Here is a 14,113-nt window from a genome sequence, read left to right as displayed (position 1 = left end):
GGTTGAAATACTGGCTTTGCATCAAGATTTCTAACAGAATTAACATTTGAATCACTTGAGGCCCTATTCACAAGGCAGAGGACTATTTGCATAATCAAAAATGCTTTCTTTTGCACGCTGGTGGAAAGCCTAAGGATTGTAGCTACGGCTCACAAACAGAATTCAAGTGATAGGTATTGATGTGTGTCTGTATGCTGCTGTCTGTCAGCCTTGCTTGCACAAATAAGCACAAATCTTTACAAAGGCAGAATAAAAGATTTTGGAGCAATGCATAGTCTCTGTTCAAAGCCTGATTAAACAGGCTTTGCTTAAGTTATCAGTGTAAGGATTAGATGGACTTCCCACTATAACAATTGTGGATGAGTGTTGGGGGCACTTTTACGGCTGGGTTGTTGTGAGAGGATGGATGTCTTTCTGAAAATATGCTCAGTAAAAATTTATGAGCTTGAAAATTGCTCCTTCTATTGAGGAGGTCAAACTAAATAACCTGTAAGAGTATGTATCAGTGGATAATGGGTTCAAGACTTAAGTCTTAACACCTTTCTGTCAGATTTCTGCCAGTAGTCCAAGAGGCTTATGAATTGCATTAGTAACCTTCTCGTCTTGCCATCAGCCCATGCATTCATGTTTTTCATCCATTTTTATGGCTGTGGACAAGAAGGTAGAATGTCACTTTCAAAGAATTTGTTTCTTTGCACATGAATAACTCCTGATCAGAGTTCAAGAGCATGAAGCAACTTCTAACCTCTCTGAGGCACTAGGAAACCTCTGGTCCTTAAAGAACCCCTTAGGTATCAGGGGATTTTATTCCTTTCCTTTTTTCTAGAATGAACTTCTGTTATGTTGTTGCTGTTAAGTTCTTTAGTGAAGTTTAGATGACGAAAGTTTTAGTTCCATCAAGAAATTTGGGTTATAATTATTGCGACTTCAGATTATTTGACCATAAAAAGGCATATGAAGTGATCCAGCCTTTTACTTGCTAATGTATGTAAACTAATTGAATAAAAAAAAATCACGACATAATATGAATTTTTAAACAAATTTTGTGACATTTTCAAGTCTTAGTTGACTTCCTTTTAGATGTATTGATTTTTATTTTTTATTTTTTTATTTAGTAAGGGACTTGGAACTTTCGTTAGCAGTGCTATTTAGTTCTAATTAAATTCCTTTATTTAAAAGCATACTAATTAAAACCTTGAGGTTTAAATAAAAAAATAAAATTAGGTTTAAATTAAATTAAAAACATCTTGGATAATAGATACGCTTCTGAAAAGAGAATCTACGTTTTTGAGCCTTCAGTATTACAGTATGAGCGTTTATTCTGGTGTGTGTTTGTTGTTTGTTTACTTTAAATATACCTCTGGAGTAAAAGTATTTCTCAGATGCATCTAGGTTTAAAAATTACAATAGAGATTGCATTAATCTCTATTCTTAGGATTTCAGTTTTCAAAATACTTAAGAGTCTAAGCATACCATTAAGAGGAGTATGTCATTTTCTGTACATTGCTTTGGAGCTGTCAGCAAAAAGGTGGGTTTTACTCTGTTTCATGCATCCAAGTTTTTTTGCAGAGTTTGCTGTTTTTACAGTTGACTGAAGTGCATAAATTTAAAGTAGTTCAGTTTCTCATTCATTTGTTGTAATTACAGAGGCCATTAACCTTGTAAAATCATTGACAGTATTATAAATCTACATCTTTGAGAATTATGTAAACAAGTTTGTAAAAGTTCCTCATGTTAAATGAAAGCCAAACTGTACAAAAGGACTAGGATTTATTAACAACACTTGTTAAAACCCAACAAACTGTTGGAAAAACACCTGCAGATAATTATACACTCCTTTATAGCAGTGACACCACCACAGTTCCTATGATGTATAGCACTCATTGTGTAGTTAAGGTTAAAGATACCTCCAAGATATGGATAGTCAGCCATAGCTTCTTCTCAAATAAATGGTAGTTCTTAATATTTTACATGTAGCTTATCGTGGTCACAGAGAACTTTGGGAGAGGAATGTCTTTTACTGCCTTAGATCAGGTTTGTTTATCTGTGGAGATCTTGTCTGTTTGTTTCAAACGTTACCAGGTTGTCATATGCAAGCATCCTAACCAGCTGGGGGAGAGGCATTTTGATGGGCCTGTTGAAGTCTGGGGTCTGTCATCACTGGGATGCTGAGCCCTAATTAGAAATAAATGAGTAGTGTTCCTGTGCCTGTTTCATGGACTGATCTTTCCTTTTTCTGTTTGGGAACATTTCTGTTCTGCTTTCGTAGGGCTGGTGCTATTGAACTGAAATATTGAACTGAGGTGGGAATTCAGGGAGGATGTTGTGAGCGTTAGCACTTTGGCTGCCACTGTTTTAATACGCATATCTGAACTGGAATGTGCTTTTAGACTTTCGGATGTAATCAATTCTTGATTTTTAGCCAAAGCTTTTTGGCATGCATTGCAATAGAGATTTAGTATTCCTCATCTACCAAGTTTCTTCAGAGGTGTAGTTTATTGTTGCAAAGTGTCTGATGTAGCATATACACTGACTAGCCATGCTGATGGAGGAAAGAATTTCCTTACCATCTATGGGTACTTGCTTCTGTCCTAAATCTCCTAAATCACCTTTTTCAGGTCAGAATGTGTTCCCTTGGCAGAAAAACTCAGCCCACAAAATCTGTTGGCTTTGTTGAAGTCATTCTTTGATTTACTTGGGATGAGGTGACGATGAGCAGCAAATCACTAGTAAAGAGCTCCAAGGACTTTGTAGTGGTTGAGCTGTCAACACCCACACCCCACCCCCCCGCCCTTTCTGTTTAGTTGTGAGTTGATTGGTTTTTTTCTGATATTGACAGAGTTAAAAATTCTGCTAGCGTTATCCATGTATTTTTGTCCCCTTTTCCCTCCTGTTTTCCCTCTGGCCTTCTTTCTCCCCTTTCTACTGTGCTCTGTCAGCCTAGAGGAAGACGACTGCCCCACTGAGACATTAGCAGTGTCCATGCCTCAGCAGTGGTAGAGAGGAGAACTAGGAGAGAAGTGATGTCAAAAGCTGGTGGTTAAGAATAGATGCTGCCATGAGGATCTTGTGTGTCTGGAAGAATGTGAATGTCAGAAGCCATGTCAGAAGTAACAGGAAGATGGGAAGGGTTGGTGACTTCGGCCTCAGCCAGGAGCCTGTGGGATGGAGATGGGGAGTTGGACAGAACTGGCGTTTCCCACCCTTTTTGTCATTGGCAGGGTTGAAGAGAGAGGGGAGCAGAAATGGAGCAAGGGACTTGGAGATGTGTTCAGCCAAGAACAGGTTTGGGATTATGATTTTGGGGAAACTGTCAGAAGAGTTTTACCACTGATGCTGTCCCATCTATAACTGATGTTGGATTCCATACTTCTTGGCTCAAACTTCTGCTTCTGCCAAATATCTGAATGTTTAAGCGTGCGCAGGGAGGATGGATTCTCTGGGAGATTTTAGCTGCTAAAGTGCAGCTTTAAAGTACAATTTTCCACTGACTAGATGTAAACTTTGACAAATTGGACAGATTTTCACAGAAACGAGAAAAAGCATGTCCTTGACCTGAAGTGTAACTTGAAGGCCGCCTTTCAATGCATGAGATCTGAGAACTCTTTGAAGAAAAGGTCACCAATATTAAAGAGCATATTTGTTCTCTTGTCCTCTCTTGGAAAAGGCTGACCTCTTTTGACTGGAAAAAACACTGTTAGACACAAACTGTAAAAGATGAGGGTATTTGTTTAAAGTTTGGCAAGGCAATAATCGTGTCATCTTTCAGGAATTGGTACTTTAAGAGGCAGTGCTATCAATTTTGCTACTGTCATTGTTAATTACTATGATTCTATAAAAAGAATTTTATCTGGAAAAGCAAAGAGTAAATTGCCATAATTATAATTGAAACATGACACAACAGGATGGAAGAACTGAGTATATTTTCAAGGGGGCTGGGAAGTGATGTTTTCTATCTGTGTGTAGTAGACAGCCAAGCTGTTGGCTGTTGAGTTGGCCTTTTAAAAAAAAAAAAATTGTTACCACCTGTAGTGTTAATGGGTTACCCTGGCAGATCCCTTTAATGTATTTTCGCACATTTCTTGGGTGTGTTTTAATTACGTTGTTGCTCAGAATGCCTTCCAATATGAATTTAGATCCATAGTTTTGTTGGTGTCATGTATCTAGACAGGTAATTGTGAATCTGTACTTGAAAATTATTGGGACGTTTTTAGCAAAAGCAGGCAGATATAAATGACTAGCTTACCTCAGCTAGGTCTCTTCTAAGCATCACTTAACTTTCACATCACCCTGTGACTATCAGCTGCGGCTGTCAACTCTGTGAAGCTGAGACATTCCTTCAGCCCATCTTTTCTGTTCTAGCACCTCTCCTGCTTTCTCTGGGGGCCAGCTGCTTTTTAAAGAAACATATCAGGCTTACCACCTTTTGCTTAAAGGACAGTTTTGGCCTTTAAAATGGAAATTTCCAAGTTGAACAATGTCCACAAGGTTTAAATAAGCACATGCTGCTCTAGACAGCGACATGGTCATACAGATCTTCACTGTCATTTGAAGGTAAATTTGTAAAGTTTGCGGTCATCCTGATTTAGATTCAGTTGTATTCCAGGGTGAATGAAGCAAAAATCCTGTGGGTCTGTTGTACGGTTTTCTGTTTCCTCCCGATTGCTTACACCTTAAATTCAATTAACATTGTTGATGAGTGCTGCAAGAATAAATGATAATTAAATGACAGGGTGAGAACTGAGACAATACCCAGAGACCACAGAGCAACGGCAGGAGGACGACAGCATATCTGCTCCTTGTGAGCTGATACAGCCTTTAGATGTGAAAAGAACACTTAAACCATATTTTCAGATGGTGTGATTGCAGAGTGGATGAACAGCAGTGTTGGCACCAAAGTGGTTTGCTCTTGGTGGTACAGCATTGCTAGCAGTTTCTGATACAATCTCTTTCACCTGATTTAGTCTGGAAAAAAATTTAACCTTCACTTGAATTATCAGTGGGTTTTGCTGCTGCAATGTCTGCCAGCTTGCTTCATCCCTTTATTGCTTTTTTTTTTCCATGTTGGAAATCAGTTTACAAGTTTACTTGAGGGAATCTTGCCATTTTGTCGTTTGCGTGCTTAGCATACTTTTGGATGGGAAAGAAAAATTTAATTACAAATACAGGCATCAAAGAGATCTAGCCAGAATTAAGGTTATTTCCTGTCTTTAAAAACGTTTTTTAAATGTTCTAGATAATTATTCATATTCTAATTATGCTAGAAGTCTAGTAGTTCATTATTTTACGCTGTTTTTTAGTGTAAGTTACGCTATGACTGGATTTCATTAAATTTATTATGAAATCCTTGTTCTTTTCCCATACCCACTTCACATCGCTACAGAACATTATGCCTTATTTTCACTGTGATTGATTCAGTTTAGTAAAATATTTGTAAGAATAGGTATTTGCTAGCTTCCTACTGTGGCTGCCTTTCGTTAACCTCGAAATCATTCCACAAGAGAGAAAGTGATGCCACGTTCATTCCAGCGTTATTTTCCAGCTGTGGGCGAAGAGGCACGTTGAGCCTCACCCACCTGGAAGAAAAAAAATTGACACGATCCTTTAAAGGCTCCTGTCTCACTCTCTCTTTGAAAAATAGCAAGACATATGCCACAAGCCTTTTTTTCTTTTTTTTTTTCTGCCACCTAAAGTGTATGCTGACAAATCTGTCTGGTTTTCGTGCTGCGTTCTTGCTGGAGGAAATGGCCCACTGAGAAATAAAGCAAAAGTAATTTTTTTTTAAAAACAGCTTTTCTGTAGAATTCCTCATTTGTAAGTAGTGGTTTCCATATGCTGATAGGCAGCTGGATTTCATGTTAATGCAATTAAATTCTTTCCTAGGATGCCTTTCTGTCTTCTATGTACAAAAAATATTATTCATTGCAGGTACATACAGTTAAGTGATTTTTTGTCATATTGATGTATTGGGAAAAGTGAGTAACAAAACTCTGACTTCAGCAGGGCACGAGTTTCAGTACTGATACTCGGTTATTTAGTCCCTTATTTAGACAATTTAATACTAATATTGCAGGTATACCATTTACAAGAGAGGATCTTTATTATAGTTGGAAAGTCAATTGTTCAGAAGTAGTCAGAATTAAGTTTACCTGTGAAAACTTAATTTGGTCTCTCTACTTGTACTGTTCATTCCTTAATTACACAACAGCACCATGTTTGCCCCTGCTGTGTGATCTCTGCCTGTGTCGGATGATGAACGATTAATTTAATTCTGTGTTCTTGATGGGTGGCTCTAGCTGTATGCACCTACTGTGCGTTATTAAAACACAGATGGTTTTGAGATTTTCTAGAACACTTGTCACTGTACTCTGACTACTTAAATATTTGTTCATTTTCTCAGCACCCCACTTGCTGAGAGTCCTTTTAAATTATGATTTTGAGATGACTTTCAATGTAGTTGCATAGCATTGGGTAATATCAGTGTAGTGTTGCCTGGGGTTCTGTAATAATTGTTTACGCTTTGTGGTTCTGATAAGCATGAATGAAGATCAGAAGTTGAAATGTCCAGAAAATGAGGAATATGATGATGATAACGGCTTGAGTGACTCAATGTTGGCCAATGCTAGAGGTAGGGGTAAAGATCGGCTTGATTTTCTTCTGATTTGATCCTGATGGACTTTTCAGCTTCTCTGATGAACAGGCAAAGTCCTTCCACTGAAGCTGGACAATAAAGCTGGATCAAGTTCATACCTGAGCCTCTATAAAAATAAAATTTAAGCGATAAAATTTAGTCTTACATCAGTAAAAAAAATAATAAAAGAGCTAGGAACAGTTAATGGGTACAAGCACACAAGTTGGTCACAAGTACACAAGTTGGTCACTGCAGGATAAGTTAGGCTGTGAACTTACAGGTTGTCAAAGTGCGAGATAAACGCAAGATAGATATGAAGCAGCTGTGCGCTCAAAGCTCGTACCCTGCCTTATCTCACGATGACTTCAGGAACGTGTATCTCAGAGAAGCTGAGTTAGTGTTGCAGAAGCCCCTATAATTGTAGTCCATCTTTGCTCTGAGCGCTTGGCATGGTATTCTTTACTTTAATTTGGGTTTTGATTTATGTAATTTTCTAAGTGTTTGAAAAAGCAAGCGGAAATCCATATTCTGTTTTCCGGTGTTGCATCTGCACTCTAGTGTTTTGTCAAGTTTGTGAGCTCTCGTATGGACACATCCTGCTTGAACTGAAATGCTAGCTGGTAGCTGTCATAGGTTGCTTCTGTCTGTAGCCTGAAACTGGAGGAGAATAAGGAAAACTGCCAGGCATTTTCATTGATTCCTGCTGAAGGCAGTGGGCTGGTAATCTGTGGGAATCTTGGGTTCTGATATGGACATCAGTGGAGAATACGTGCTAGTATCTATAGGCTCTTGTCTACTTCCCCCTAAGCGTGAGTGCTTGCCCACCCCATCCGTGTTCTGTCCCTTTTCTGTCTTGTCAACACGCTGTCACTTTCCGCTTCCTGCGTTTTTCCACCTGTGAAGGCTGTTTGGTTGTCCTCGGGCTTTTGTTTCTCCTTACCCAGCTGTCCTAGCTTCTACTGTGAATCACAGCCCCTCATGCTGTCTCCCCTTGTGTGTATTCCTCCTTCTTTTCCCACTGCTGATACTCGGTCTGACCCAAAGAGGTGATTTCAAAAGCTGATAACTTGACTAAATTTAGAGGATTTTCACAGAGATAGCGAAATGTGTATTCCTATTTTGATGCCTCTGTATTTTCAGATTTCAAGTCTCTACCCCAAAACATTGGATTTAGAGGTGGTTTTTTTCAAGGGGAAAGTTACTTAGCGAGTTACAGAAGATGTTGCTAAAGCCTGCTTTTTGGGAGATAAAGGAACGGTTTAGACTGAAAACTTCCAAAGAACTCATCCTAAGGTAGATAGATATTTATATGAAAACTGTGTCTGAAATTCAGCAAGATAACAAAACTAATAACAGCTTATAATAAACCAGTGACAGTTTTATTAGTAGATTGTGCTTGTAGTCCCAGTCATGGTATGCATGCATAAAAAACTAATAGAAAGAGTCCTGCATCATAGTGTTGTTTTCTGTACGTGCTGACATATTTTTGGTTTACATGATTTCCTCCTCTTGAATACTGAAATGGACAGTGAAGGCAAGGTATAACTGGCGGCTACAGGATAGGAGTAGCATATTACAGTCTTTTTCCGTGAGAGTCTGGCTGTAATACGATGATGTCTCATTATTTTTAACCTCCATCTGTACTTGTGTCTGAAGAGCATTGGGAGCAATACACAATGCATAAATTTATATCTAAAACATAATAAAAGAGACACTCATTTCATATGTCAGCTATCTTCTGTATATCTGTTAGAATAATGCATTGTAGTGCTTTTCGGAGCATATTTGATCAGTCCCTCCAATACTTTGTTCCAGTTCAATAGGCAAAGAGGTTTCAGCAGGTTTGTGACTTGCCTTTTGCTTAGGGGACTACAGCCATAGTGAGAAGAACGTCTGAAGGTGCCCATGTGTTCTCACATGCTCTCTTTTTTCTGTATTTCTTCTTTAATAACATACTACACTTCCAAGTTGGAGCAGCAAGCAGAAATTTCACAAATAAAAAACGTACTTGGTTAAAAGTTCAACCCACTCATGTGTTGGCCTGAATTTCAGCCTGAGGAGACAGATGCCGCTGATGTGATCCATGTAGTCCCTCCAGCAAAGCAGCCTACAGTTGAAGGGCTAGCAAATTCTTTCTTGCAAGGATGTGATGTGAGGCACTATGCAGTTCCTTACAGTTCCTTAATGCCTGTATGGATGTATAGTTTTCACTGGATTGAATTTTGTCATATTAGTGTTGCAGGAGAGCAAAGCTATTTGCTGGTGGTAAATTATTTCTGATGGGTGAACTGGAAAATAGCAAAGTGTAGATTTGGGGACCACATTTCTGACGACTGAATTACTGCGCATTTATTACTGGAGAACCAACAGAGTGCTGAATTCCTGTCTCTGGGCTAGAATTGTAAGTAATGTTTTACAGACAAAAAGTCCTGCTATGTGGGAAGTGGAAGAGAAGCGTAAGGGACATTGTGCTCTGAGGCCAAATTTTTAAAATTGCTATAAAAGATGTGAGATGGAAACATAAGTTGCTGGGAAGGGAAGCAGAACTTCTGCAGTTTGTGCAGGCAGTAAGACACATTTGAGTATGTTTGTTCAAAAGACATGATGAGGGGAAAAACCCCATGAATGTTTTCTCACTAATGATGCCTTTCCAGGAGAGCTCAGAGAATGAACGCAACTGTTTATGAGAAGAAGTTGGCACTCTGTCAGAGAGCACGGTTGTGTCTGCAGAGTGTGACAAGCCGCAGAATTTTACAGATATGCTGTTTGGCTCTGAAGCACAGCAAATTACTTCCTTTCACAAATTTGTGTTACTGACTAGAATGTGCGTGCTTTGGTGTCTCAGAGATTAAACAGGGCAGCAAAGGTGCACAGTTACATTAACAGTATTAGATGGGTGCAAACTGCCATGACGTGCTGTCTTCAAGAGTAAAACTCTCCCAAGATAGACGTCCTCCTAGAGTGACAGTCAGAAAGGGTGAACAGTGCATGTGAGGAGTAGCATGGTAAATGGTGAGCACTGGTGCATGGTAGCCCCAGAGGACACCTCAACTACTATATACTGAGCAAAGCAGGCATTTTCATAGCTATATTGTTTTAGAAAAATGACGGGAATATCACAGCCTTTGCATATAGTAGGAAATCCGAGAGAGTATCATCAACAGTTGTACGTTAGGGTGAATATGAGCAGTATGAGGCTGAGTTCTGCTACTGCTGAGAAAAGCTTCCAGGTCACTGAAATATCAGACAATTTGGAAATCGTGGGTGATTCTTTTATCTAGGGACATAATGGACATTTGTGATTTTTCACAAAGTGAGAACAAGATGATAGTCAGGAATTGCAAGACTGAATTAATTGTGGTAGGATGATCTGAGGACCATAGTTAATGTTCAAGTTTAATGTACTTGCCATGTCTGAAAGTACCATCTTTGCTAGTGCTGCTAGTGAAAAGTTCTTCTTCTTGCATGCGGCCTGGGAGTTGATAGTAGTAGTTGCTTTTGTTGATTTTGACATACAGCTGTGAAATGTTACTTTATGGGCATGTTGGAATAGCCTTTTTCAGAACTCCCCAAGCCTTCTTGAGGTAAATTCAGGGCTGATCTAAAAGTCACAAGGCTTTGTTAATGGAGTGTCAGGCTTGAGCTGATGCTGTAAACCCTGCGGGGAGCAAAGCACTGATTTACTGATGCTGCTCAGGTTTTGGGTAAGAGTTGGCTGCAGTCCATCTGGCTTGCCTTGCTTGTGGAGTGAGCGTACTTTAGAACCCAGCTCATCTGGGAACAGCAAAAAGCTCCTTGACCAACACAAGCAATAAGGCAGCTTGCCAGGAGTTCATAATAGATGAGAGCATCCCCTTGTTGGAGGAGAAATCTGTGATGGTTATTCAAGCAAATACAATATATTTTCTTTAGGTATGCAAATATGCTTATTAGCCCTTGATGGAGAAGTGCTGAGTGTTGGTACTTTTAGTGGCTCGGGTCATGAACTTCTGTACAAGTCACAGGAACAATCATCTCGGATGTCGTTAATTATTGAAGTATATCACCAATTCCTCTGCCCTGTTTTTTACTGCTAGAATTTGCTGTGCTGGAATGTGCAAACACATGTGACAGAACAAGCACCTGCCCATTCAAAAGCATATAATATTTTGTCCAGAGTGTTTTAAAAGTATTTTAGCATCATTTGCGGCTGTGCTTCATCAAAACTCTTTGGGGAAATGAATTAAAAATGCCGCCATCTGTTTATCCTAGATTGAATACCGAGGATAAAAAAAGAGTGCCAGCAGTTTTGAAGCAGCATTATATAATTTTGGTTTTAAAAATACATGCTAGGATACAGTGAGTACTAGTACGTTGCTTCCACTTCTGTGAGTTGTTGCGATGCTTTTTCAGCCATGTTTTAGTCTTTTTATCTTAAAATGAAACAACTATGTGTGAAATCTGTGGGTGATAATCACCTGATGGAGATGGCATTTACTAGGAGAATTATTTTGTTCTAGAAGTAACACCAGGCACAGCAGCACCTGACTTCTTGCTGAGCTCCAGCAGCAGCTGCATTGGCAGCTTCAAAGGTGAAGTCAGGCTTCTCTCAGGCTGATGCTGATAGATTCCCTGGACTCTTTTTCATTGTCTTGGATGAGAATTTCCGGGTTTCGTCTTTGAATTAGTGGAGTTCATCCAAAGTTCTATCCCCTTCGAGAAGAAGTTGCCCAAAAGAGGAGGTGGTTTTTTGTTCTGAAAGTGGATGTTTCTGTAAAAAAACACTCTGAGCATCATCGGTTCATATTTCATTTTGTTTTTAAAGTACCCTGTGGAGGAAGAAACAGCTTTCCTATTTCAGACAATTCTTTTTCTTCTTTTTTTTTTCCTCCCTTTCCCCCACCTTTTTTAAGCAACAAAGCAGTGTTTTCACAAAGACAGGCAATCTTACTGGTAAGAGACCTGATAGAAGAGCACAAGGGGTAATTTTCTTACTTTCACCAGTTATGCTTGGTTTCTCACAATATAAATTGATAGTGGAATTGCTTCTTATTTCTGCAGTGTAAAATTAGTGCAATTAAGATGATTTTGCTTTCTGTGCTATATTATTTACTGTATTTCACTAGGACTAATGGAGAAGACAAATCTCGCCCTGCAGGTGATGTTTTGTAGTTCTTGTATGGCAGATATTGAATATTGAGGCTGTAGAAGGGGAGAACTGGATATTAGAGAAGATAAATAAGAGTGGGGGAAGGGACTGAAGAGGAAAGATAGGGAAAGACAGTATTTGCAAAGGCCTCGGGGTAAGCTGCTTTCAATGTACTGTTTAAGCTTTAATGACCCATATAGAGATTTTAGCAACAAAGTCATGGCCAGCTAGAGGAATTACAGGCCTCAGGTGATGATCTGAACAGCAAAAGCTGACATAGGTCATAAATACTGTTACAGTTCGACATAGGCTCTGCCAGGAGGCAGGTTTTATGTTCCCAGTCTCTCTGCACGTACGGTCATTTGACAAGGTTTTAGGGAAGAGCAGGTAAAAGCTCAGTTACTGCAGGTGAACTCTTCTTGGGGCTCCCTCAGCTTAAAAGTTCATGTTTCTCATAGAAGGTACCTTTCAGAACAGTTGTTCTGATTGTCTGTTGTTTGTATCCATACCTTTTTCAGTAGCAATTTTTCATTGTTGTTTTTTAAAAAAAACCCAACATAGCCAACTCTCTCAGAGCTTTTACTCCAAGAAATTCTCCAGATTCTAAAATGAGGATCCTATGAAAATTGTGCACAACTCTTGCTTTGAGAAAACAACTTCTACTTAATTCGTGGAATGTGAAAAGTTGCTAGAGCTGTTTAAAACGAATAATTGTAATTGCAATAGCAGATTTACAGCTCAGTGGCAACATACTCAGAGCACAGGAAAGATTGCTCCGTGCTGACTCTGAAAGGCATGACTTGCAGAGTTCCAGCCAAAGCAAGCTCTTTGAAACATTTCTTCTCATTTCTTCTGGCAGGTTGAAGGGTTGCCTCATTCCTGGTCATGGAGCTTGCTCGCATTTTTGCAATCCCGACATCAAGATATCTGTGATATACTCACTTTGAAGCTCCTATGTAGTATTTTCCCCTTTGCTATCTACATTCTGCCTAGTGTGAACTCCAGGGTTTTGCTGCTGAGGATGCTTGTAGAGGAACACCGATTCAGCCAGATGCCATGTTGCTATTGTGTTGCTTCCCAGAGTGATCAGCTTGTCAGATTGCTCTCTTAAAAACCAGTATGAGAGATACTATGTACTTACCCTGATTCAAAGCAAGGCTGACGTCTGGAGTTACCTGAGCCTGACAGAGCACCGTCAATAGGACATGAAGGGGTAATAGTGCTGTGGAAGCTCCCTAGTTTCCATTTTGCACAGTAGTGGTGTGGGACACGTTTGGTGCTCCATTATTTTCTTTGACAAAAGAAGGGTGATAGAAGAAAGCTTCATGTTATTCAGTACAGAAATCTGCCACTCATTTGCATGTCTTTGTGTCTGTTATTTACTTTGGTGTGGTGACTGATGGTCCTGCTCAGATGTAGGCATGAGATGACAAGGCAGCAACGACAGAATGACATGGGTAACAACACATGGCTTGTCAGCATATATTGCTAAAATATGCCACGTCTTGGGGAACATTAGATATGTAATACGGTATGAACATTAAATATGTATTATGCTGTAAAAGAAATTTAGTGAAAGAGATCACCTGGAGGTTCACTAGGTAAGTCTTTATTTATCAGTAGTCTGAAAATATGAGCTAGTGCCATTTAAGAAAAATGGTCAGAAAATACCATGTATTTATTGTCATGAGCTAATACAAATGATTCCATCAAACCTGTGTTATATTTGAGAGAAAGGAGAATTATTGCTTAAAGCACTGTTCTTAGGATAGATGTTGCACATTGTTTAGAAAGCAGCTCTGTTGTGTTGGATAGGAAAGAGGATGTTTTGAAACAACACACTTTTATCTGAGACAGAAAATTCTCTTTGAGTGTACAAGTGACCTGGTGTCTGGTTGCTGAAATGTGAGTGATTGACTCACTCACAGGAGGCAGCATAAGGAAAGCATCTCCAGCTGCACCTCATTTTTGCCTCAAAGTGAGGTTGAGTTTGACCAGCAAGGTGGAGAAAATAGCACTGAATGGTAAGGCATGACCTTGGAACACACTGTATGTGTTGAACTCATGGACACAGAAGATACTGAAGTACCAACTATTGGTTGTCACGTTATGAAACTCAGATGTCAAAGAAATCATCCAAGTCACTAAAAAAAAGCCAAACAATGTAAAATATTTGGATCCTTTTTAAGATAATGTGTATGTTTTACTTTTCAGCTTCTCTTTTGAAAGGACTGAAACATGCTAACATTGTGCTGCTTCATGACATCATTCACACCAAGGAGACCTTGACACTTGTGTTTGAATATGTGGTGAGTAAAGTAACTAATGTTTGGGATATGGTCCAGAATTTCATG

At 39.3% G+C, this 14,113-nt stretch overlaps 1 protein-coding gene across 1 annotated transcript in view; it reads left to right on the top strand.

Moving 5' to 3' along the window:
• Positions 1-14,113, top strand: part of CDK14 (cyclin dependent kinase 14) — a 328,196-nt gene that overhangs the window by 121,674 nt on the left and 192,409 nt on the right. The window contains exon 6 of the mRNA XM_054190745.1: positions 13,974-14,068. Coding sequence (XP_054046720.1) covers positions 13,974-14,068 — 95 coding nt within the window. The remainder of the gene's footprint in view (positions 1-13,973; positions 14,069-14,113) is intronic.

The sequence above is a fragment of the Rissa tridactyla genome, chromosome 2, assembly GCF_028500815.1.
Source record: "Rissa tridactyla isolate bRisTri1 chromosome 2, bRisTri1.patW.cur.20221130, whole genome shotgun sequence".
NCBI classification, from domain to species: Eukaryota; Metazoa; Chordata; class Aves; order Charadriiformes; family Laridae; genus Rissa; species Rissa tridactyla.
This window is presented reverse-complemented; position numbering and strand designations above follow the sequence as displayed.